Source organism: Geotrypetes seraphini, chromosome 6 (genome assembly GCF_902459505.1).
Source record: "Geotrypetes seraphini chromosome 6, aGeoSer1.1, whole genome shotgun sequence".
Classification (NCBI taxonomy): domain Eukaryota; kingdom Metazoa; phylum Chordata; class Amphibia; order Gymnophiona; family Dermophiidae; genus Geotrypetes; species Geotrypetes seraphini.
The window spans coordinates 143,806,026-143,833,791 of record NC_047089.1 but is presented as its reverse complement, the minus strand read 5'-3'; the positions used below and the strand labels follow the sequence as shown (position 1 = coordinate 143,833,791).

General features: G+C 41.1%; 1 protein-coding gene across 1 annotated transcript in view; it reads left to right on the top strand.

Annotated features, from left to right (window-relative positions):
- AFF3 (AF4/FMR2 family member 3) overlaps positions 1 to 27,766 on the top strand; it is a 568,800-nt gene that overhangs the window by 318,395 nt on the left and 222,639 nt on the right. The window contains exon 8 of the mRNA XM_033950007.1: positions 25,027 to 25,078. Within this exon, the coding sequence (XP_033805898.1) occupies positions 25,027 to 25,078 (52 nt within the window). The remainder of the gene's footprint in view (positions 1 to 25,026; positions 25,079 to 27,766) is intronic.

Below are 27,766 nucleotides of genomic sequence, written 5' to 3'. Positions count from 1 at the left end.
ACACTAGCATTCTTCAAAGCAAAGCTTGCGGGTCAGTGGTTGTGCCCAATTATACTGATTCTTCCCCCCTCTCCTTAAAGAATGACATGAAGATGGTTTCCCGCAATTATCCGCGGGGGCGGGAACGGTGATGAATTTTGTCACCGTGTCATTCTCTAATTTACACTTACTTTGGTTCTTCATCGGCCCCACTGTTAACCTCTCCACCACCACATCCAATATTTCTCCCTCTCATCTCTCTCTTCCCCATGTATCTATATGTCATGCCTCTCCCACCGAAAAATACTATAATATCAGAGCAATGTACTCAAATTGCAAAATTAGAAATATTGTACATATTTATTAATTTTCATAGAATAGCATACACAGAACACCATACAAACACTACAAACAAACCAGACAATATATAACAACATATAACAGGCACTATCAAACCAGGCTGGAAAAAGCCACACAAAAAATCATACAATGGTATATAAATATAGCTGTGTTCAAAAGTTCATAAATCACTTAGCTTGAGAGTTCGAAGTCTTCCTGGAACAATGTCCACGAGGAATGAAGCAAGCAAGATGATTGTGGGCCATCCAGAAAGGAAAAAAAAATCAAAAAACCAACATCCCAAACAGATTAGAGTTCAAATCCAACCTCCATATCACAAAGTGCAGGTGCAAGTACAAACGTGCTGTCAGTAAACAGTAATCTGTTTGGGATGTTGGTTTTTTTATTTTTTTCCTTTCTGGATGGCCCACAATCATCTTGCTTGCTTCATTCCTCGTGGACATTGTTCCAGGAAGACTTCAAACTCTCAAGCTAAGTGATTTATGAACTTTTGAACACAGCTATATTTATATACCATTGTATGATTTTTTGTGTGGCTTTTTCCAGCTTGGTTTGATAGTGCCTGTTATATGTTATATGTTGTTATATATTGTCTGGTTTGTTTGGTTTGTTTGTAGTGTTTGTATGGTGTTCTGTGTATGCTATTCTATGAAAATTAATAAATATGTACAATATTTCTAATTTTGCAATTTGAGTACATTGCTCTGATATTATAGTATTTTTCGGTGGGAGAGGCATGACATATAGATACATGGGGAAGAGAGAGATGAGAGGGAGAAATATTGGATGTGATGGTGGAGAGGTTAACAGTGGGGCCGATGAAGAACCAAAGTAAGTGTAAATTAGAGAATGACACGGTGACAAAATTCATCACCGTTCCCGCCCCCTCTGATGTCAGAGGGAAGGCTTCTGGATCAGCCTCAGTTTGCGTACAGAAGCCACTGCTCATGGCTTTGCAAAGAGAAGTGCAGCAGGGAGGAGGGAGCCAGTCAGAGAAGATAAACACTTGTAGGAGAGAGGGAGGGAGGCAGGCATGAATTTGGAATACAGAATGGAGGGAAGGACAGTGAGGGGAGTGTTGAGACAAGGAAGGGAGGAGGAGGGTCCAGACGTTCTTAACCCAGGGACTGCCTGTATTCTCCTTTCTGATAATACTAATACCACCATTTATCATGTCCAAAGGGCTATCAAATACAAATATGATACAGTCCTTCCTCTACAGAGCTTACAGTCTAGTCAAAACAAACATACAGTGCATGACAAGAAGAGATTCTAAGAGAATGATTTGGAAAAAGGTATCCCGAGAAGATACTGAGTGGGAAAAACGCTGGGAAGACACAACGGGCAAAAAACAAGAGTTGACAGTTCAAGATGAGGATGATAAGAAGAACGTAGCACAGGGGGAAGACACAATGGGCAAAAAAACAAGAGTTGACAGTTCAAGATGAGGATGATAAAAACGTAGTGCAGGAAATGAAAATGAAGACAAAAAACACCAGGACTTAAAATTGCAAGTATACTAATGCAAGGAGCCTAAGGAACAAAATGGGAGAATTAGAAGTCATGGCCAAAAAAGAGAACCTAGACATCATTGGGGTCTCTGAAGCATGGTAAAATGAAGAAAATAAATGGGACATAGTACTGCCGGGGTATAAACTCTACCGTGAAGACAGGTCAGAAAGGAGGAGGAATAGCCCTATACATAAAGGATAACAAACACTCGACCAGAGTAGACACAGTGGTGACGACCGACATATTGGAATCACTATGGGTTAAAATACCGGGAAGAAATGGGCCCGAGATAAAGATGGGCCTCTACCATCGTCCACCTGGGCAATCCGAAGCAAACGATGAAGATATGAAAGCCGAGATGAGGCGAGAATGCAAAAGCGGTAACACGATTGTTATGGGAGACTTCAACTATCCCGGGATAGACTGGAGTCTTGGAAACTCGAAATGTGCTAGGGAGACCAGATTCCTGGAAGCTATACAAGACTGCTTCATGGAACAGCTTGTCAGAGAACCAACGAGAGGGACTGCTACTCAGGACCTAATCCTTAATGGGCTAAGAGGACCTGCAAAGGAAGTGGAAGTAGTGGGGCCGTTGGAAAACAGCGATCACAATATGATCAAGTTCAAAGTTGAATTAGGAATATCGAAGGGGAAGAGAACCACAGCAACAGCTTTTAACTTCAAGAAAGGAAGCGATGAGAGTAATGGTAAGAAAGAAACTTAGGAACAGCTCAAGGAAATCACAGAACAAGCCTGGTCTTTATTCAAGGACAGGGTGAGCGAGGCGCAAAATCTGTATATCCCCAGATTTAGAAAAGGATGCAAAAAGAACCGAACTAAAGACCCAGCGTGGATAACTAAAGAGGTGAAGAAAGCAATAGGAGACAAGAAATATTCATTCCGGAAATGGAAAAAGGAGAAAACCGGGGAGAACTGGAAAGAGTACAGGAAGCATCAAAAAGAATGTCACCTCGTAGTCAGAAGAGCAAGAACAGAAGCTAGCCAGGGAAGCACGAAATTTCAAACCGTTCTTCAGATATGTTAAAGGGAAGCAGCCGGCAAGGGAGGAGGTGGGACCGCTGGATGATGGAGACAGGAAAGGAGCGGCGAAGGAGGAAAAAGAAGTTGCGGATATGGTCCTATGGAAGGCCTTGTAAACCAGGACCTCATGTCCTACCTCGATAAATACAACATCCTTCATGACTCCCAGTCTGGATTCCGCACAAACTACAGCACGGAAACCGTCCTAGCTTCTCTAACCGACTACCTCTTCCAACTATTGTCACAGGGAAACAGTGCCCTAATACTCCAGTTTGACCTCAGTAGTGCCTTTGACCTGGTAGACCATGACATTCTACTCAACTACCTCGATTCCATAGGCATTTCGGGACAGGTACTAACTTGGCTCACAGGCTTCTTAAAAAACCGCACCTACCAAGTACACAACGAGGGAACCTACTCCCACACCTGGTCCAACCCCTGTGGTGTGCCACAAGGCTCTCCCCTATCACCTTCCCTATTCAATATCTACATGACTTCACTGGGACACATGATATCTGACCGAAAGTTGAAATCCTACATCTACGCAGATGACATCACAATTGTCATCCCCATCTACTCATTCTCGCAAGAAACAGAGCAACACATCTCATCAGTACTTACTATGGTCGAACACTGGACCACTCAGTCCAAACTGAAACTAAATCCAGAAAAGACCAAACTCTTCCTAGCAAGTCCCAACCACAAATTAACGAACACCACCTTACAACTCAAGGGCCTAACTTATCCTATCAACCCCACCATCAAAATCCTTGGAGTCATCCTAGACCGCTGCCTGACCTTCGAAGACCACACCAACGCCCAGGCCAAAAAATGCTTTTATACCCTCTGGAAACTCCGTACCATCAAACATTACTTCGACTTCCCCTCCTTCAGATTGCTGGTCCAATCCCTAATCCTAAGCACACTGGATTACTGTAATATAATTTATATAGGCTCCTACAAGAAAACCATCCAGCGACTGAGACTTATCCAAAACACCGCGGTCCGCTTAATCTTTGGCCTCAAAAAGTCAGACCACATCACCCCTTATTATAGAAAACTGCACTGGTTGCCAAAAGAAGTGAGAGTCATCTTCAAATTCGCCTGTTTCAGCTTCAAAACCTTAACTGGCCTATCCCCGATTTATCTGGCTCACCACTTCGTGTTCCCTGGAACCACTCGCACGCTTAATGCCAACCTGTTTACCTACCCTTCCCCAAAGGGATGCACCTACAAAAGATTCTTCAATAGAACTCTCTCATACCAAGCGGGCAGATGGACAAACTGCCTGACCACCCTCATCTCATCTGCCCCATCTTACTCATCATTCAGGAAATCTCTCAAATCTTTCCTCTATGACAAATTTCTGGAACCTTCCCCATCACCAAATACTCAAATACTACCATCCTATAACAGAAACTAGTTGTCTTCCTGACATTCACCACCCTGCATTGGTTTTGTATACTGCTTTGTTCTTTATAATGCCTCTCGCACTGCCTCTCCACTATATACATATCTCTGCTGCATATGTACAGTCTCCTGCATGGTAAATCTACACTGTTTCTTTGCTGTATAAATACCTTTTCTGAATATGTACAGTTCGCATTGTATCTTCGCTGTAAATGTACAGTCTCTTACACTGTAAACCGCTCTGAACTATTTGTGGTACTGCGGTATATAAAAATACAGTTATTATTAAAGTTATTATTAAACATGTTCTTTTCGTCAGTATTTACAAAAGAGGACACATCCAATGTGCCGGAACCTGAAAAAATCTTCATAGGAGATCAAGCAGAAAAATTAACATCAATGGAAGTAAGCCTCGAAGACGTACATAAGAAGAAAGATAGATTAAAAAGTGACAAATCTCCGGGCCCGGATGGCATCCACCCTAGGGTTTTGAAGGAACTAAAGGAGGAAATAGCGGAACTACTACAGCGGGTTTGCAATCTATCCCTGAAAACAAGCATGATCCCGGAGGATTGGAAGATAGCTAATGTTCCGCCCATCTTTAAAAAAGGATCTAGAGGTGACCCGGGGAACTACAGACCGGTAAGTCTGATTTTGGTTCCGGGGAAGATGGCGGAAGCGCTGATAAAAGACAGCATCGATGAGCATCTAGAAAGAAATAAACTGATGAAAACAAGCCAGCATGGCTTCTGCAAGGGAAGATCGTGCCTAACGAACTTATTGCACTTCTTCAAAGGAATTAACAAATGGACAAAGGGGACCCCATAGACATTGTATACTTGGATTTCCAAAAAGCCTTTGACAAGGTACCCCATGAACACCTACTACGGAAACTGAAGAACCATGGGGTGGAAGGAGACGTACATATATGGATCAAAAATTGGTTGGCGGGTAGGAAGCAAAGGGTAGCAGTAAAGGGCCACTACTCTGACTGGAGGAGGGTCACGAGTGGTGTTCCGCAGGGGTCCGTACTGAGGCCACTGCTGTTCAATGTATTTATAAATGATCTAGAATCAGGGACGAAGTTTCGAAGTAATAAAATTCACAAATGACACCAAACTATTTAGTGGAGTTGGGACTAAAGAGAACTGTGAAGAACTACAAAGGGACCTAAACAAGCTAGAAGAGTGGGTGATGAGATGGCAGATGAAGTTTAATGTAGAGAAATGTAAAGTCTTGCATGTAGGGAAAAGAAACCTGAAGTACAGTTATATGATGGGAGGGCTGGTAATGGGTGAAAGTACCCCAGAAAGGACTTGGGGGTAATAGTGGACAACACAATGAAGCTTCTAAGGCGAATAGAATGCTAGGTAGTATCAAGAAAGGCATTACAACCAGAACGAAAGAGGTCATCCTGCCGTTGTACCTGCCATTGTGCCACACCTGGAGTACTACGTCCAGTATTGGTCACCTTACCTTAAGAAGGATATGACGATACTCGAGAGGGTTCAGAAAAGAGCGACGTGACTGATAAAAGGTATGGAAAACCTTTCATATGCTGAAAGATTAGAGAAACTGGGGCTAGAGGCTTAGAGGGGACATGATAGAGACTTACAAGATCTTGAAGGGCATAGAGAAAGTGGAGAGGGACAGGTTCTTCAAACCTGCGAAAACTACAAGAACGAGAGGGCATTCAGAAAAATTAAGAGGGGACAGATTCAAAACCAATGCTAGGAAGTTCTTCTTCACCCAAAGGGTGGTAGATGCCTGGAATGCGCTTCCAGAGGGTGTGATAGAATAGGATACGGTATTGGGGTTCAAGAAGGGATTGGATGAATTCCTGAAGATAAAAGGGATAGAAGGGTATAGATAGAGGATCACTATACACGTCCTGGACCTGATGGGCCGCCACATGAGCGGACTGCTGGGCAAGATGGTCTGACCCAGCAGAGGCACTGCTTATGTTCCTTAAGTGTAAAAGCAACCTCAAAAATTTAGGTACGTAGTCTGGATTTGAGAACAGAGCATGATACACTAATGTGGGATGTTTGTTCTAGGCAAATGCTTCAACAAGGGTGAATATCACAATCACTACTATAGGACTTGTATATATCACAAGTTTTTCTTAACTATAAAGGACGCCTCAGCCCCACCACTCCACCGCTGTATTAATTCTTGTTTGCGGGAAGAATTATGTGGCACTTCATCATTGGCTGTACCTTTATATTTTTATCATTTTTCATGCTATGTATTTGTTCATTATTATTATTTTTTCTTAATAAATAAGTGCTCTACAAAATTTTTTCTTTTATGTACTTAGCTTCTTCCTTCAGCCAACGCCTGGGAGTCTGACCCGACATGACATGTTTCGCACCCGAAGTGCTGTATCAAAGGTCTCCCTATAACATAGTGGAAGGAGTATGTTAGGTGCCATTCACAACAACCTCCCCCACAACTTAAAACTTATCTTATACCATTCATTCACAAATACTAGTAACTCACCGAGAGCGTGCGTGTCATCCGACTCTACCGTAACTATGAGAGAAAAAGATGGCCGCGGCGTCTAACCTCGGAGTTTAAATATCCCTCCCTTCTCAATCAGCTGTTTCCACTCCCCTGTGTCTCATTGGTCAGACCTCTATCCTATGAGTGAAGTCCATTCAATTTCCCCGTTCAATCCACGAGGTACTACAGTATCTAACAGGAAAATGTGTCTCTGCTCACATTCATTAAGTTTCTTCAGATCTTTCCCACCATCCCTCCCAACAACTTTAGTAACGACACGCCACCGAATTTCCTCTACTGTATGTCTGTACGTAATCCAATGTTCCACCAGAGGGGCCTGGGTAACTCCATTTATTATGCGGGATTTAGGGGGGAAGGGGGACAACATACTAGATGTGGGAGGTGCCAATGGTGCTCGTCTACCATAGAGGGACATAGCTGGAGGGTTCCAGGGAGGGACATTGTTTTAACATCTAAGACTGATACAAATTGTACAATACAAGATGTGATCTATGCGATCACATGTTCCTGCGGGTTAGTATATATTGGGCGGACTAATCGGGCAATCCGTACCAGATTAACAGAGCATAAATCCCGCATAATAAATGGAGTTACCCAGGCCCCTCTGGTGGAACATTGGACTACGTACAGACATACAGTAGAGGAAATTCGGTGGCGTGTCGTTACTAAAGTTGTTGGGAGGGATGGTGGGAAAGATCTGAAGAAACTTAATGAATGTGAGCAGAGACACATTTTCCTGTTAGATACTGTAGTACCTCATGGATTGAACGGGGAAATTGAATGAACTTCACTCATAGGATAGAGGTCTGACCAATGAGACACAGGGGAGTGGAAACAGCCGATTGAGAAGGGAGGGATATTTAAACTCCGAGGTTAGACGCCGCGACCATCTTTTTCTCTCATAGTTACGGTAGAGTCGGATGACACGCACGCTCTCGGTGAGTTACTAGTATTTGTGAATGAATGGTATAAGATAAGTTTTAAGTTGTGGGGGAGGTTGTTGTGAATGGCACCTAACATACTCCTTCCACTATGTTATAGGGAGACCCTTGATACAGCACTTCGGGTGCGAAACATGTCATGTCGGGTCAGACTCCCAGGCGTTGGCTGAAGGAAGAAGCTAAGTACATAAAGGAAAAAAAAAAAATAAAAAATTTTGTAGAGCACTTATTTATTAAGAAAAAATAATAATAATGAACAAATACATAGCAGGAAAAATGATAAAAATATAAAGGTACAGCCAATGATGAAGTGCTACATAATTCTTCCCGCAAACAAGAATTAATACAGCGGTGGAGTGGTGGGGCTGAGACGTCCTTTATAGTTAAGAAAAACTTGTGATATATACAAGTCCTATAGTAGTGATTGTGATATATATCTGAAGGGACTTGAGAGAGTTATTGCTGATAGTGCCATAAGAATATAGATCAACAAGGGTGAAAGCATGGAAATGAGAGTTAACAATGGAGGATGTTTTTCTCTCTCCTATATAGCTACAGAGATTCAAACCCTGGGCAGGACTACATCTTCTCAGTGAAGCTCTAACTGTGGGTATCCTGTACCCCATTATAAGCACTACATTCATGTTTGTATGTAATTCAGCCTCATTAGATCAGGGCTGTTTGTAGTCATAATAGTGGATAATTTGACCTCAGAGGATATGAAAGAGTTGTGGTCGCTGCTATGACTGATACAAGACGTGAAGTCCAGGAAAGAAGTAGCTATGCACAAATACCCTTTAGGCATCTTCACACTGAAGAGATGGCAGAGAGACAGGAAAACAGTGAACATAAAAACAAATGCAATCTGACTGAAATGGAAAGAATGGATTAAAGAAGAATGAAAATGTAATGCAATGTTAGTTGTATTGAGCCTGTATTTAACAGCACTTAATGGCAAAGGCCATGAAAGCAGTCGATTTACAATAGATATTAATTCACCAAATGCACTCTTCTTTTCTTCATTGAATTTCAGATCCTGCAAATTACGGATTCGTACAGCTAGCTTTTATGGCTGTGTTCCCTTGCCCTGTTCTGAAGGCACTCTCAGCAGGCGTAGATTTAGGCACAGGCATCATAAGCAACTGCCTAAGGCACCAAATGTTAAAGATGACACATACCCCCAGGCCAAAAAGGAGTCTTCTCACACTTATTTCAGGGCCATCACCATTTTTACTTCAAAGAGGCACCATTATGGTGTTCTGGCACAATATTCCAACCCCTGTCTTCCAATCTAGGAGCACCCTTGGCTCTCATAACTCCAGTGCAGCATCCTTGTCTTCCTGCCTGTAGTGCCAAAAACTTAAAACCAGACTTGAATTATTAGCCAGACTGATTTATGGAATTACACAGTGAACATGAATGAGATAAATTTGCACACAATGCCTCCCCTCAGAACCTTTTTGCTGTCCTAACTTTTTTGTAACTTCTTTTTATTAGGTATAACCATGACATATTATGCAATTATTTAACCAGTTAGCAGATCAAAAATCACCATTAACTCAACTAAGCTCTGGATCTCCCTAAACCCTTCCCCTGGATTACCCATAACCTAGATAGATAGGGAATGGATAAATGGAGATATTCAGTGGCATTATCTAAATATTCAGTTACTTTATCTAATTAAGTGCTACTGAATATCTGTAACTGGCCAGCTCAGCAGGATTTAACCAGCTAGAAGCCTCTCTTAGTCAACTATGTTTGTGACAGGATCTTTGCTTTGTGAATTCATGTCAACTGGTGACCATAATCCACTTGTTTCAAGTTGCTGCACAACTTCTTAATCATATATAAGTCTTCCTGGTACATTTCTTTATTTCGTTTCCAGAGGGCAATGTAGATATATGGAAACCCCATCTTCTTACCTTCTGGGCTTCTGATGGACAGTGGGAAAGATTCTTTCAACTTCAAGACCCTATGTCAAAGATACACAAACTCAGTCCTTGAGGGTTACACTTCAGTCAGCTTTTCAGGATTTCCAGAATAAGGATGTGTGAGATCTATATAATACAATAGAAGCATTGCCAAAATCATGAAACCCAATGAGTTACAGTCCTTAAGAATGAAAGATAAGGTTTCTTACCTCTGCAAATCTTTTTTCTTGTAAATCTCCTCTGGAGGCTGAACTAGAGGGTTCTTGTATGTTTGATAGCTTCTGCTGCAGGGCAACTGAAAGATGATCCCTCCCCTTTGGGCTACCTGCCCAAGAGCTTCCTATCTTGCTCAGTTAGTAGAAAAGCCATGTAGATATATGACAAAGGAAATAGAAGAAAAGAAAGAAAGGGCGCGGGAACTCCCTCTACCAGTCAATTCTGCTCAAGAAATTATTATACTAAAAACTACAGCCAAAAAGGCCAATTGGAATCAAACAGATAATGTAGACATCATAAAACTTCAAAACATAGGAAATTTATGGAACGTAGACACAGCCTGAAAATCAGAAGGAGCACCCCCCCCCTCCCCCCAGGAACCCTACCAACCCTTAAACCTTACAAAGGGGAATACACATGTAATTCTTAGTGAGACTGGTCAAAGACAGAAATGCAGCTTACCAATTACTGAAGAGGCAACCTGCGAATCAGACAAAACAGATGGGTGGGAGTTCAGCCTCTAGAGGAGATTTACAAGAAGGAAGATTAGCAGAGGTAAGAAACCTATTCTTTCATTCTTGTACAATTGCTCTGGAGGCTGAACTAGAAGGACGTATCAAAGCAGTCCCAAATCTCAAAGAGGGCCCAATGAGCCTGCCGCCAGCACAGAAATCCAAAGGCCACATCACCCTTAGTCACCACATCAAGCCGGTAAAACCTAGAAAACGAATGAAGGGAAGCCCAAGTGGCCGCCGACAAATCTCCTCAGGCGAGACCACATAAGATTCAGCCCATGAGGAAGCCATCCACTGGTAGAGTGAGCCTTCACCCCAAGAGTAGGCTTCTTCCCCGCTGCCACATAGGCCATGGAAATGGCCGCACGTAACCAACACGAGATGGTACCCTTAGAAGCAGGCCGACCCCGGTGCTCGGGACCCATCAGGACAAACAGATGGTCTGACAGACAGAAGTTGTTAGGGGCCTCTAGGTATCTCAAAAGGAGCCACCGCACATACAGAGACCGCATAACACTGTCCTTAAACAAGGAACAAAGGCTGGCAACCGAACTTCCTGGTTGATGTGGAAAGAGGAAACCACATTTGGAAGAAAAGGCACCGTCCTCAAAATCACCGCAGACTCTGTGATGCGAAGAAAAGGATCTCTGCACAACAAAGCCTGAAGCTCCGACACTCTCCGCACCGATGTGACCACCACAAGGAAGACAGTCCTAATGGTAAGAACCTTCAGAAAGATCCCATCCAGGAGTTCTTAGGGAAGACGAGTCAGGGAGCACAGGACCATATTCAGCTTCCAGGATGGTCAAGACAGTCGCAAGTGAGACCGCAGTCTCTCTGCGCCCCTCAAAAACCAGACAATGTCTAGGTGAGATGCCAGAAAACCCCTGAACGAAGAGGGACCTAAACAGGAAAGTCCTGCAATCCGGACACATAGAGAAGAGACCACCATACCCTTCCTGAGGACATCCTGCAGGAAATCCAGAACACGAGCCACCAACTGTACAAATGGGTCCACCTGAACCCCTGCACACCAAGCCTGAAAGCAGCTCCAGGCCTTCACATAGGCTGATACAGTTGATTTCCGCTTGCTCTGAAGGAGTGTGGCGATAACCGCAGAGGAATAACCCCTGGCCTTCAAGGCTGCTTGCTCAAGCACCAGGCTGAAAGACCAAAGTGCAATCGGGCCCTGCATGAGCAGCTTTCAATAGCAAGGAAGACTCAGACCTCTCTCTGAGCTCAACCCCACAAGGTCTGCGTGCCAAGGACTTCTGGGCCAGTCCGGAGCCCCAAGGATCACCGGACCCCTGTGAGAGGACACCCAGCGCAGCACTTGCCCTATCATGGGCCACGGGGAAAAGATGTACAGCAGGACCCCTGCAGGCCAAGGTTGAACCAGAGCATCGAGTCCTTCACTGCTGACCTCCCATCTGCAGCTGAAGAATCTGTCCGCCTTCCTGACTGTCTCTCCGTGGCCCTCTTCTGTCTTTCCCCACCAGAGCAAAGCTTTCTACCCCCCAGCACACCCTTCCTCCCAAAGCAGCCCCCTTTCACCTGCAGTACCAGCATGACACCCTCCAGCCGTTCCTCTCAGCTATTTGGAGAGAAATCGCCACTCAATCTCCTCCACGCTCCGGCGCAGTACTCAAATTCCTCCATGCGCCGCCAGCCATCCAAGCCGCCAGCCGTTGTAAGCCGCCGCGCATGCCTCAAGCTGCCGAATACGGCCACAGAGGGATACAGCATGTTGTTAGGTAGGCTGCCTGGCTGGCCCGGAACGTCCTCTCCGACTTCATAATTGACGTCGGGAAGAAGGCTTCCGGGTGCGAGTAGTGGCAGCAGAGGAGCAGCGGCGGTGGACCGGAGGGAGGAAGTTTAAATTGGGTCTAGAGAGAGGCTTTTGTTTTCCGTGGTAGGGGGTGGGGGAGGAGGTAGGCAGGCAGGCTGGCTGGCTGGCTCTGGGGGGGGATGTAGGTAGGCAGGCTTTGGGGGAGGCAGGCAGCAGGCAGGCTTTGGGGGAGGGAGGGAGATAGGAAGGCTTTGGGGGAGGCAGGCAGGCTCTGGGGGAGGGAGATAGGTAGGCAGGCTTTGGGGGAGGTAGGCTTTTGGGGAGGCAGGCAGGCAGGCTTTGGGGGAGACAGGCAGGCTTTGGGGGAGGCAGGCAGGCAGGCTCTGGGGGAGGGAGGTAGGTAAGCAGGCTTTGGGGGAGGTAGGCAGGCAGGCTTTGGGGGAGGCAGGTAGGCTCTGGGGGAGGTAGACAGGCTGGCTGGCTCTGGGGGACGTAGGCAGGCAGACTGGCTGACTTTGACTGAGATAATTGTAACTTTTCCCCCTTTTTCCTAGTGTATCCAGTTAGTCATGAAACCTTTTAGGTCTTAATACTGTTTGTTATCTATATCTATATTACTGTTTTTAAAATTTGTTTTAGGACTGTTTGTTCCCCCATAAGTTGTTTTAAACTGTACATCGCTTAGAAAATTTTTATAGGCGATTTATCAAATAAAATTGAACTTGAACTTGAACTTGGGGGAGACAGGCAGGCTGGCTTTGGGGGAGGCAGGCAGGCTGGCTCTGGGGGAGGCAGGAAGGCTGGCTCTGGGGGAGGCAGGCAGGCTTTGGGGGAGGTAGGCCGGCAGGCTTTTTGGGAGGGGGTGGGACAAAGGCTGGAAGGCAGTGAGGGGACATAGGAAGGAGGGATGAAGGAAGGAGAGAAAACGGCAGAGTAGTGGGGGGGTTGTAAGTAGAAGAAAGACTAGAGAAATAAAGGCCTGGGCCAAAGGGGAAAGACAGGAGGCAGAAGCAGGACTTTACTGAGGTGACATCGCTGAAAACCCCCAAATATAAATAATTAACATTTTCTCTGCGTATAGGGTGCTTTGTGGTTTTTTTAAAAATTTTATGGTTACCATTATGAAATAATAAGATATTGTGTGTACATTAAAAATGAATGGAAGAAATTGGGGGTGGGGCTAGGGTGGGATTGGGGGTGGGGCTAGGGTGGGATTGGGGTGGGGCTAGGGCGGGATTGGGGCGGGACTGAATATTAATAGATGTCCTGTTTTGATGAAAAAAATAAATGATCACGTTATGCATGACATGAAAGTATAAGGAATCCTGTGAAAGTACTGTTTCTAAAGAAGTGGTAATGCCTCACAAATATTTTGAGTAGAAAAAGTTAAAAGTCAGTGCTACAATTTTGAGGAAGTCACAGTTGAACTGTATGCAGACTGGCCAAGCAGTGCAGGCAGGCTGCAGGTTTTTTTTTTGTGTGTGGAAAGTGAAAGGCTATTTTAGTAAATTCTATAGGGCACAGTTCTAGTGGAATTGCCCTCTGAAAGTTTTTCTTTTTGTGCCAACAACTATTTGGTATTGTTGGGCATAGGATCTGTAAAACCCAGATCTGAAAAGGGTTAGGAAGAATCCCATGCCCTGGGGTATGAGTTATAGTTTTACCCCAGGGAGCTATTTCAGAGGCAAGCAATTGTTGACTGCAATGTTGTTTTGAGCCATAATAATACGCACTGTGATCCAACAAGCTATGTGGAGGAATTACAAGGTGTTTGGTGTTTTGATTTTTTGGCATTCTTGCAAATACTGAGGGGTTTGGGTTACTACCTCAAGAAAAGTGAATTGTGATACAGAGTAGTAAAATAAAATTCACACTGGACAGTTTTGTATTGGCATTTATTTTTTTATTTACATACCCCGCTACTCTCCATACCTCGCCTTACCGCTTGGCCAAGGTTTGAGTGAACCGGGTCAGCGCACCAGTCTGATCCAGTCCGGGCCTTACCTGATCACACATGGTACGCCCTTTTAAGTTCACATTAGGTTAGTGTTAGCACCTAACACAGCTTAGTAAAAGAGCCTTTTTTTTTTTTGTTATATAAAATATTTAGGGCTGGGGGGCGCTAGCGAGCTGGTGAAGAGATGGCAGCATAACTTTAGAGCTCCAGCTACACCATTACAGAATCGATAATTAACCGTTTTTTTTGGTGAGAAATTTTGGTGTATTTTTCTAGCCCTAAGCCTTACTAAAGTTATGGCAACTTCTAAAGTTGGAAAAAGGCACAAGCCCGACCCACCGTCCCCCAAAAAGTCGGCGGAAGATGCCAAAGACGAGGAAGGCTCCCAGAATATCATGGCGGAGTTTAAAGCACTGAGGTCTATGCTGGCTGACGTGGGAATTGATGTTACAGAAATCAAATCTGAATTAGCAGACATGAGAGAAGATATTACTCAATTCCAGCAACGTTTGCAGGCTGTTGAGGATAAACAATCGGTACAGCAGACTACTATCAAAGAAATGCAGGTTCATGTGAAAAAAATTGCAAATTTAGAGCGAGAGCTTGAAGACGCAAATCTCCGCTCTCGGCGGAACAATTTAAGAATCTTGGGAATACTGGAGGGGACAGAGTCATCGGATATGGTCAAATACCTTGAAACTTTCATACCAAAAATACTGGATCTTACCTTCGACAGACCACTAGAAATCGATAGAGCGCACCGGGTTCCCTCGCACAAGATTACCAACGCCTGTTACCCACGCCCAATTGTGTTCCGTCTGCTCCGCTATAGTCAAATTCCGGAAATAATGGCACGAGCAAAAGTGAAATCGCCTCTGAAACTGGACGGATACTCTATATTATTTGTCCCGGATTTAAGCAAAAAAACAGCACAGCTTCGGAAGCAGATGTTAGCCCATCGTCCTAAACTGAAGGAGATGAATGCAAGATACGGGATGATGTATCCAGCGAGGATGAGGGTAACCCTCAATAACAACACCAAAGATTTTACTGAACCGTCTGCACTAGCGGATTTCATCGAGGAAATGAGCCCCTCTTCTATAGATGCAGTATGATTGGAAATATCAAAGTTGTTCTTTGCTTACAAGTTAACTATTATTCAAGGAGCGAGTGTCCCTATTAAGACAACGGTGGAGCATGATATACAGCACTCTGATTTCAACAACTTGGAGATTAATTTGTGGACAGTATGATCATATTTCTGCTATTTGGAGAACCAGTTTCCCTTTTCCACTATAAACGGTTATTCTCCTAACTGTTACCAATATCTATTTCATTCAACATGGCGTCACCTCCTTCTTCTAGTAGACGAACCACGTGTCAACAAGCGCGAAATTTTCGCGCCTCATAAAGGTCGCGTCATCACGACACTGAACGAATTTGCAGTATAAAGACGCATCTTTTCACTGATTCATCCTTTGATCGCAAGTTCCAAATTTAAACTGATATAATGTCATGGCTTATGATATGTGATTACTGTCTTTGTTAGTGTCTAATAATGACTGCACTTACCCATGTTTTTTGTTTCAGCACTCGGTTAGGCAAATCTGGTACGCATGGATTCTCTTATTATTTATTTTCTAGATGTTATCTTATCTAACACTGACCTTGCATAGTTATAATTATATTTTTTTCCCAGTATCATTTGCAGTATATAGGAGGTTTGAACTCCTTAGAACACACCAATGGATTTCCTGTAAGGCTTCAACGTTACTGAGACTTCAGTTCCTGGGCAATTATTATTAGATCTTTTAATACATACTTGATGTTCTCATCTATCAGCTCTCTACGTAAGCTCAATGATGATACTACTGCTTTAATTTATTAACACCGCATTATTTAGTATATTACTTTTAAGCACGATCTTCATCACTTTATCCTTTTTGTTTACTTATTTTAGCTCATTTACTACATACTACACGGTTCTGGTTTATTATTATTATATATTCTTTTATAACATACAGCGCACACGTCACTCATTCTTTAGTGCAGTGGTTAATGGGTTATTATGCTCATGTCATACAGTCCTGGAATATCGCAGACCACTTTATTACAATTCATGCTATGCATCATTCCCTGGCTCAAATATATATTATGCATATAAACACACACACTTGCAATGAGCTGATGTTATAGGTTTATTCTGCTCATACAATACTGCTATGACAATTAATAATTTGTTTGAGTCTTGATAATATTACATATCACTTTCTAGTTTCATGCACTAACTTCTGCATTGACATGTCCAGCTGCAGTAATCCGATTTTATTAGGTTATTCCTGCGTGGTGGTCTGTCCTGAGGCTTCGCAGCACTTTACAATTCATACAGTAACACACAGCACTTCAATCAATATCATACACACTACCATATACACTTGCCTAGGCTTGATATTATGGAAATGTTAAGATTCTGTTCTGGTGGCCAGGGATGTTTCAGGACATTTCGGCACATGCAGGGTTATATATTACTTTTACATTTACTGCAATGATATACACCTTACCATAGTCAACTGCATTGCACAACTGTTATTAATTATTCTGTTTGCGATATGGTAACAAATGTTGAAGTCCTTTTATTCCATATAATATCATATATCATTACATTTACTCAGTCAGTGATCTGCATCTTCCACATACACGAGCATGACCTGATGTTATAGGTTTATTCGGGTCATGTTATACAGTTTTAGAATGCTGCAGCTCATCTTGCTGTGCATAGAGCTATATATAACTCCTCTGGATACTGTACTATCATACTCGCTACCATGAACAATTGCACTGAACGGAAGTTATTGGTTTATACTGTTCATATTACACAGATCTGACTGATGTAAAAAATCTTACTACATAACATATTTTATATTATTCCTTTGTTTTAATTACCGATACACACTCTTCTATAGAATCGATTCTATAGGTCTAACCTGTTTATACTATACTCTTCTAGTATATTACAGGTCACATCAGTACACATACTGTCACACTTCATTCTTAGGTTATTATATTGATCTACATACTTTTACATACATGTACATTGGACAGTTATTATAGGTTTAATCTGTCTATGCCATTTTTCAAGGGATTATTACAGTTTATATCATTACGTATCATATTATACATTACTCTTTTCATCATTTTTTCGATTCATATGGTACCACACACACTCACACTGCACTGAAATTATAAAATTAGTAGAATCACAATATATAAATTGGGAAAGATACAATTCGGTTCTGTTTATGTAGACTTATCCGTCAAGCTGGTGATTACTGAATTGACCTATACATTTATTTTGTTTTGATTTATTTTGTTCATGTCAGGTTGTCCTGGAATGTCACAGCCCATCTCATTACACATAATACTGAACATCACTCTCCTGCTTACAATTCTAAATCATAGACATACACACTACCATATATGATTGCATGGAACGGATGTTATAGGTTTAGTCCGTACGTGCACTACTGTTTTGTACTATTACAGACCATCTCAGCACATATAAGGTAATACATCACTCTTGTTCTTCCTATATGGTAATTCACACTTCCACAGACAGTTGCAGTGTATAGTTGCTATGGACTACTATGATTATGTTATATGATGTTACAGTATTGTAGTACATATCATTGCGCATATTCTCTTTAAATCATTGAAATGCACATTATCACATACAATGGTATTGAACAGATGTTATAGGTTTCTTCGGTTCATGCTATGATGCTATGGAATAATATAGTTCCTCTCAATGGTTTCAATACTATACATCATTATCTGGTACCCTATATGGTGTCGCTGTTATACACTTTGCCACATACACTAACTTGAGTTAATATTGTTAGGTTATTTTACTTACACTTACTTATACTTACACTATATTATACAAGATTGTTACAGATTGGTTTAACACAGAAAACGATATATATTAAACTTTCATTTAAAATATTCGCACATGCTTTCCCCCAAACAATTGTAATGCACAGAAGTTATTGGTTTATTCTGTGCAAAATATATTGTTCTGATGTAATACAGCTCATTTAATTCATATAATGGTAAGCAACATTCATTTATTTCCCACGTTCATATATACTCTGTACTTAACAATTGTATGACCGAATGTTATTGGATTCAATTGGTCACACTGTAGTGGTAGGGATCGATGCAATCCATGCACCTACTCGGGATATAATGTATTATTTTCATAATGTCTGCACATATTATTATTAGATCAATTTGTTATGTGCTGTATTAGGAGAAGCTTTCGCAATGTTGATCATTAGGGTTAAGGTACGTCTCTTGGAGTACAACAAAAATGCAATTGTCTTGTCACCTGTTGACATAAGTATTCCATTTCATTTGACAATCGAATAAGTGAAGCATATTAGTGTGAAAAATGGCACTGTCTTTATCTGTTTACTATTATGGTTTTGGTTTAGGTTACTGGTACTAATTTACATGAGTGCTCTTATAATGTACAGTTAACTACAGGGTAAATGCTGCGGTTCGTTAAGTCTTTGATTGCTTCTTATAGCATTGACACCGCCATTCTTATGTTATTGTTTCTTATAAAGGTTAATGATAGACTCTCATATTACAATTAGCAGCTGGTTGGGGTTGTGCTGCTTCTCACCTGTTCGCTTCCCATAGGTATATATACCATATTTTCGTCTGATCCTAGGTTATGGAGACGCAAATGTGGTATTTCGGTACAGACGTGAAGTGGTTATGTGACATACATTACATGATATTGGGGCTTGGTTGGGTTCACAGGGGCTACAGCAGGCTACATCATCATGTACTTTTACCCAAATGTCCTTGAAGCTACTTTCCCTAAATGTAAAAGGGTTTAATAATCCAATTAAGAGAAAGAAAATACTTACATATACCTCTCGTAAGTCTCCTGATGTCCTCTTATTCCAAGAAACGCATTTAACAGATATTGAGAGTCAAAAATTAAAAGTTCCTTGGGCCAAGGATGTTTATTATTCACCAGCGATAAATAAGAAGAATGGTACTGCAATATTAATTAGGTCTTGCCAGAATCTAAAAGTTATTGCTCATAAAAATGATTTGGAAGGTAGATGGAACATGGTAAAGATACAGGTGATAAATTATGATATTGTTATATTCAACATTTATGCTCCTAATATTGACGACCCGCTATTCTTTGATACTCTCACCTCAATAGCTTTGGCAGAGAATGCACAAGCATACGTAATAGCTATTGACTTCAGTTTGGCTTTAGAACCCTCCCTTGATAGAAAATCCGCAGTATCCTACAGAATTACAAAGGCATGGCATAGTTTGCATTTTATGCTGTCCCAATTAAACCTAATTGATTCTTGGAGATTCCTACATCCTATGGATCTACAATATTCCTTCTATTCACCCCTCATAACTCCTATTCTCGAACAGATTATTTCTTCATAAGTAAATCCTTAGTACCATGCTTATTACATGCACTAATTAATGAGATATCGATATCAGACCACGCGGCTATAGAAATACATTTGGAGAACCTTTTACCCAGACGTACTTCCGGTACATGGAGATTTAATAACGCACTACTTGATGATCCAAAATTCATTACTTACATAAGAACTGCCCTAACAGAATATTTTGAGTTGAACACTAATGATCAAGTAGATAGGGTTACATTATGGGATGCATGCAAAGCATATGTCAGAGGCTGTATAATTGCTTATCAAGCAAAAACTAAAAAAGACACTCAACAATTGCTGATTGAACTTACATCAGATATTAGAAATTTAGAGATATCACATCAATCGAATCCATCTAATATGCAGATATTGAGACAACTTAGGGAACGAAGACTAGAGTATAATTTAACATTAAGTACCCAAGCGGGAAACACTTTATTTATGCAGTCTGCAAACTATCATAGTTCAAATAATAGAAGCGGGCATCTATTAGCTCAATATTTGAAGATGCGCGAGGAGAAATCTTATATTTATGCTATATTAGATGACTCTGGTAATAAACATATTGAACCCACAGGAATTATTCAGCACTTTAAAAAGTTCTATGACTCGTTATATACTACAGAATTGTCGCATTCTGATTCGAAAGAATTTTTGAAGCACCTGTTTCAAAGACCGCAATTAAACTCAGATGATAATGTATATCTAGAACAGGGGTGTCGAAGTCGGTCCTCGAGGGCCGCAATCCAGTCGGGTTTTCAAGATTTCCCCAATGAATATGCATGAGATCTATGTGCATGCACTGCTTTCAATGCATATTCATTGGGGAAATTCTGAAAACCCGACTGGATTGCGGCCCTCGAGGACCGACTTCGACACCTGTGATCTAGAAGAAGAGATTACGGTTCATGACATTATAGCATCTCTATCATTAATGGCTAAAAAAAAATCCCCGGGGCCGGATGGATATACGGTCGAATTTTATTCCACCTTTCAAGATATCTTAGCTCTTCAATTATGTCAACTGTTTAAATATTATTCTACCACAGGGGACATTAGAGGAACATTTACCGAAGTGGCTATAATTGTCCTACCTAAGCCAGGTAAGGATCCACTGAAAATACAGAATTTTAGACCTTTATCCCTCATAAATGTGGACGCGAAGATTTATGCCAAGATATTGGCTAATAGAATTCAAAAGGTACTACCTATATTGATAGGTAAGGAACAGAATGGATTCATGCAAGGTAGACTTGCCTGCGATAATACCAGACTGTTCACCTCAATTATCCAAATTGCCCAGCATTCATCTCATCCTTACCTGGCATTAGCGTTAGATGCTGAAAAAGCATTCGATCGAGTTGAATGGGACTTTCTCTTTCAGGCAATGTCCTGGTTTGGGTTTTCTGAAAGATTTATATCAATGGTCCGGTTGTTGTACACTAGACCTTCTACCACTGTCAGAATTAATGGATTGATCTCGGACATGTTCTATCCCACCCGAGGTACTCGACAGGGATGCCCCTTATCTCCGCTATTGTTTAATTTGGCACTAGAACCTCTTCTCCTCTACATACGTCAATCTCCTGAAATAGCAGGTGTCCGCTTTGGTTCAGTTGAACTTAAACTTTCTGCGTATGCGGGTGACGTGTTAATTTATACTGATCCTGCTTCATTACCAACACTTTTATAATTAATTAAGACTTATTCCCAATATTCTGGATACAAGCTCAATACCTCTAAAACGGAATTACTCCCTCTTAATAAACACATTATGCAACATACTATTGCGGACTATAAATTTCAGTGGAATCAAACAAAACTTAAATATTTGGGTATACACTTTGGAGCCACAATAGAAGATACAATAAAGTTTGCAATAGAAGATATTATCCATATGATAAATACACTAACTGCTAGATGGAGTCCCCTAAATTTAACCTGGTGGGGAAGGATGGAAACTATTAAGATGATGATAGCCCCAAAAATTTTATATCCTCTCAATATGTTGCCGGTACTTTTTCCTCCATCATTTTATAAAAGAGTAGACCAATTATTGACCAAGTTTCTCTGGAATAATAAGACCCCTAGAATAGCGTTGAATAGATTAAAACTACCTAAATGTGAGGGGGGCACTAATTTCCCAAATTTTTTGGACTATCACTATGCCTTTTTACTTAGACAAGGAGCTAAGTGGATATTGCACGATACTAATAAGGCTTTGGATAATATTTGGTTAACACTAGACGTAGAGACATATAAATGGACATCATTATCTTCATTGGCCTTCATCTCTTCTTCAGGTTTTTTAACACATAAAGATTACGTGTTGGAGGCTACTGTGGCTGCTATTCATACAATAGACGAAATCTTACCTCATAAATGGAACGATTCTCTTCTTCTCTCAATTTGGAACAATCCACTTATACAAATCCAACATTCTACGATAAATTGGAAAAATTGGAAATCGACTGGCATACAGACACTAGGTCAATTATATGATGGTAGTAATTGGATTCCTTATGACATACTAAGAACTCGATATTGTCTTCCCCCTTCTACATTTTTTCAATGGCTGCAACTCAAACATGCCTTTCATGACCTTCTCCATAAGAATGCAGACGAGTGGGCAGAACCTGACCTTCTGAGCTATTGTACTACATTTACCTTTAAGAAAAAGGAAGCTTCTAACTGGTATAAATTGATCCAATCGTCCCGATCGATTCCCCAACATTCTACTCAAACTAAATGGCAAGAGGAATTAAGGATACCCTTAGTTGAAACAGATTGGAACCAAATGTGGGCTATGGTTTATAAACTGACCAGCTCAGCTGCATTATACCAAACCTTTTTCTTTTTGGTTTACCGAGCTTTTTGGACACCGAGTAAGCTATTGAAAGTACAAAAAGAACAGATCAATGGTCTCTGTTGGTCATGTAAGCTCTTCATTGGGTCATTACAACATATGATTTATGATTGTCCCCTTTTACAAGATTATTGGCACTCGGTGTGGACTCAAATTTGTTCTTTTCTGGAGATTAAAGAACAATTGTCCTATCAGACTTTATTCATTAGTTTAACTAGTTCATATATGTCAATTCCTTATGATAAAGTCCCGTTACTTCAATTTCTATTGTTAGTTGCAATGCGCATCATATTTACTAACTGGAAAGATTTTTCCAATGTATCACACACTGAGTGGTGGAACACGGTTTGCCTTTACGCCAAATATGAAAGAGTGGCAGCTACTCGGAGAGGATTCCTATCTAGATTTGAAAAAATGTGGGCGCCACTTAATGCATCCACGAAGTATGGGGAATAGGCATGTGCTGCTGTGGCCCCTGTGAACCTAATATTTTACCAATATTAAGACCCTGATGATTACGTCGTTCTCAACGGTACCACTGCTGTAGCTACTGTGTTGCTCTGATAGTATTGCTAGTATGCTGATTTTACTCACCGAGCTATACTTTAAGCTTTGATGCTTAATACTATATTTTGATTTACACTGTTTAATACACTACCACGTCTGACCAGTTCTCTTAGTTCTGGTTTTGTTGTTTGTTCCTGTTACATCATTACCATTATGATTATGTACTGAGGCATGGATGTCAATCACAAACATTTTGATGTTATTGTTATGGATAAGATCATTCCTGTCTTGGTTGTATGTATATTCTTAAACACTAATAAAAATGATTGAACTAAAAAAAAAAAAAATATTTAGGGCTCATTTTTACTAAGGTGTGCTAATGGATTTAGGGTGTGCTAAATTCTAAGAAGCACAAACCAAAAAAGGGGGTAAGAAGAACCACAAAAAGAAAAAAAGAGTGGAAAATTATCTATAGTATAAGGATGACACAAGACTATAGAGTAAAAACAGGTTTTATTAAAAATATGGTGCTGATCCAAATAAGACGAAGGGGCACAATATCCAGCGAGTCCTGTTGTACACAACTACCTCATCTTTTTGGATCGCCACCATATTTTCAGCTAAATGCTAAGAGGCCCATTTTATCCCCATGGGATTCTTAGCATTTAGTATGCACTAAGTGCACCTTAGTAAAAGGACCCCTTAATTTATGAACATAAGTAGAAACAGGATTGGAAAGATGAATACATAGGGGTTCCTTTAACTAAGGTGCACTAACGGATGTAGTGTGTGCTAACAATTAGCATACGCTAAATGCCAAGCAACCTGTAGGTAATCATTAGTGTGTGCTAAATCCATTAGAGCACTTTAGTAAAAATATCCCATAGACTGCACAAAATTGAAGCTAAGTATTATTCTGCAAATGCTCATCTATCTTTCTTAGCATATATATGTAAGGGGTTATACATATTGGTAGAGCATGAGCAAGACATAGGTGGGCTCCCATTTATGCATGTAAGTTATAGAATACTGTAAATCGGTGGTCTTCAAAGCGCCCCCTCCCCCCCAAGTCCTCCATTACGGCCCTCAAACAGTTGGCTGAAATGATGTAGTAACTGCAAACAATCTCTTAAGTGTGTTACTCAGATCTCACATTTATGGAATCTACTGCTGTTGACATTCCATAATAAAGTGTGTTTTTAAAATATATTCTTGAAGTGTTGTAGAATCAATATTAGTATTCATTTGTAATGTTTAATACCTCGTCTGAACATGCAGGTCAAGGTAGTTTACAAAATTAGTAGTATATGTAGGCTTGAAATCTTTTGGTAGCCCTCAGAGCTTTCTTGTATTCACACTGTGGCCCTTTATATGAAAAGGTTGGAGACCAGTGTTGCTTCCCAATTTAGGCACTTGCATTTAAACCAGCTGACTGGCTGGCTCAAGTGCAGGTCCCTAAATGTTAGGTGCACTGATAGTGGGTTATGCTTCTATTCTGTAATGGAACTATGTGCCTTTGCTCCATTATAGCAGTGTCTCACAAACTCTCCGGAGCCGCGCACACTAATATCGAGGCTGTGGCTGCAGAGCATCCGGAAATGCATGGACATCGACAAAATAAAGTCGCTTGCACGTATGACATCGCCACATCGACATCCTTGCATGCACGGAGGCCCTCCAGACGGGGTCCTGAGCCGCCGGTGGAGGGGGGGGGGGTGCTGGAGGAGGCGAGGTACCAGTGAGGAGCAGTTAGCCAATGCCTTTCCTCACCAGCGTTTCGTGACACACCAGGAATCTCGCTGTGGCATACAGTTTGTGATACACTACATTATAGAATAGGTTCCTAACATACAGCCTCAGGAGCCCCTAAATGGAGGCACACAGTTATAGAATTATCACCACAGTGCTTGTCATTTAAAAAACTTAAGCATGTGTTAACATAACATTTCTAACATTTAGTCGTTTTTCCTTTTTCCAGAATGCTAGAAGATGACTTAAAACTAAGTAGTGATGAAGAAGATATTGATCAGGTGAGAAAATCTTCTTTATAGTCAACTTAACTAAATTTTTTTAATGGTGACACATAATAGGAGGAAAATAGCTTTGAAATACAGTAGACTAATGAGAACTCAATTAATCAGAACTGTCAAGCAACCAGAAAAAAAATCTAAGAAATATTGTATTACTTTAAATAAAAATGAAAATAAAATCAAATGCTGGTGGAAATTTAAGTGTAAACTTGGCATGCTACACCCGAATATGCCCAAGCTTTGCCTATCACTTGTCTGGTAGTTTATCTGAAACAGTTTATGGTATGGCATAGTATGGTATATAGTATTTTTAATAGTAACTCTCAAGCAACCAGAAACTACATTTATTCGGCATCTATCAATTCCCATGGGTGCCGGTTAACTAAGAGTCTACTGTATTAACTAAAATGGATGGAAGCATGTTCATTGGGAGGTGTCACACCTGCACTCCTGAAATGCGCAGCAAGCCCACGGGAATGTGACAAAACCTCTGACCCAGCATGTCCCTTGCTATTAAGGGACCCTTCAGGACTTTATTCTGGTAAGGTAACTGCCTAATAGGGCATGCAGGTAATGAGTTCAAGTCAGAAATGGCAAAAATAATCACTTTATGATCCAAGATGGCGACTGAATAGGTTGTCTGTGTGTTTGCTCCTGACAACCTCCTCGAAGTTTGGACTTTACGAGTGCTTTTTAAAAAATTACCTGGAGTATGCCGAAGCGGAAAGGGAGAAGCGTCGCTGGGGCCTCGCGGCGTTCCGGGACTTCCGGGACTCCCGCCGCGGTTGGTGGCATAGAGGAGCTTATCCAGTGCATGCAGGGCATATCAGTGGACACAGGGCGATTATCCCCGCTGGAGACGCTGCAAGGGAACAGCGCGCAGCAGATCTCCTTAGGGCTTGAAACAACTTTCAGCCCTGAAGCAAGAGCACCTCCTCCGAACCCTCAAACGACTAGTTCCCCGAGGGAGGGGGAGCTTCCGGGTGTTGGAGTGCTCCCTCCTCCAGAGGCAGTAGAGTTCGATCCGAGGAATGGAGACTCAAGCTCCCAGCTTTTGCTTGGGACCCTGAGCATGGAGTTTGAGGCATTAACACCTGTAGGAGGAGGTTTAGCATAGCCTGAACAGCAGCTGGAAGACTTGCCAGTGGGTGAGCATAAAACTTTACATTTACAATTTCCTCAACTTGTTAAACCCCAGGTGGTAACGTTGGACGCCCTGTGGGACTTGGTAACTACAATTCCAAAAACTATAGCTTCTCAATTTAACCAAGTTGAAGAAAAATTTAAAGAACATGATAAGGAGATTACAGGATTACAGAAAATAACTACTGATATTAAATCACAGATTGAAACTCAACAACAAAATAATAAATCCTTTAAAGTAATACAGGACGCATTGATTAAGAATAATACCAACTTAAGAAGAAAGCTTGAATCACTTGAGAATTTCTCCAAAAACAATAATCTTAGATTAATTAATTTTCCTAAAATTTCCACAGCAACTCCTAGAGATATGCTCAAACGTTACCTAGTAGAAATACTTGAAATTCCCGAATCTTCTATGCCACCATTTACACAGGCTTATTATTTGCCTGTTAAAGACACTAATGATCAAAAAAACCCTCAGGAAGCGAATCAAGAAGTGATTCAAGAACCTTTGGATATATCAGCCTTAATAGAGTCCTCAGACAGCAAAGTAGCCATTCCGGCTACTTTACTCCTATCAGTTGCTCTTACATTGGATAAAACATGGCTATTGAAGTTATATTTTAAAAATAAACACAAGGAATTTCTGGGATTGAAAGTTCAAATGTTTCCTGATTTGGCCAGGGACACACAGAGGCGTCGAAAGGAATTTCTTTTGTTAAGACCAGCAATTACTGACCTGGGAGCAACTTTTTTTCTTCGATACCCTTGCAAATGTATCGTTCATTATAAGTCGCATAAATTTGTTTTCTTTGAACCTTCATAACTGACAACATTCCTGTCTCTGTCAAGACTGGAGAAAGCTCACGATGCATGATATATAGAGGACTGCCTTACTACAGTTCTACCTATTACTGTTTCTTTCTTTTTTGAATATGATTGCTTTAAATTACGTTAGTGTGAATCTTGGATCCTATATGAGGACTTGAGCATGATTTAAGATAGAATTTATTTTCTTGGAATTTTAATATGTTGGATGTTTTTTTTTGTTGAATCTTGCTTTTCTGTACAAGTTTAAACTTGATTGATTATAATTGAAAATTCATAAATAAATAAAAAATAAAATAAAATAATCACTTTATTCTGGCCACCGGCCCAGTAAACAAAAAATACAGGCTTCAGCCATGCAGTTGCAGGAAAACATACATTCCATGAAATCATATAAGAAACAAAACATCAAAATCAAAGTGCTCACATTTATCAGCAATGGTTGCAGTGTAGTCCCCTGCTTCTGGGCTTAGCAGTATAATATAACTTAGTCCTCTTCACCAGAGCAGACCCATTCTATGCTGGCAACATTTTATCCCACAGTCCATTCAAAGAGCACTAACAGTTCTTGGTTAGTTAATGCACAGGAACAAACCTCCCAGCCAACTGACTGACAGGCATTTCACACAGCTTTACTTTAGTGTATACTTTCCATGAATAAGCTGTTCTCTTATGAACAATATTAGTATTCAAAACCATAAGTACTGCCCACCT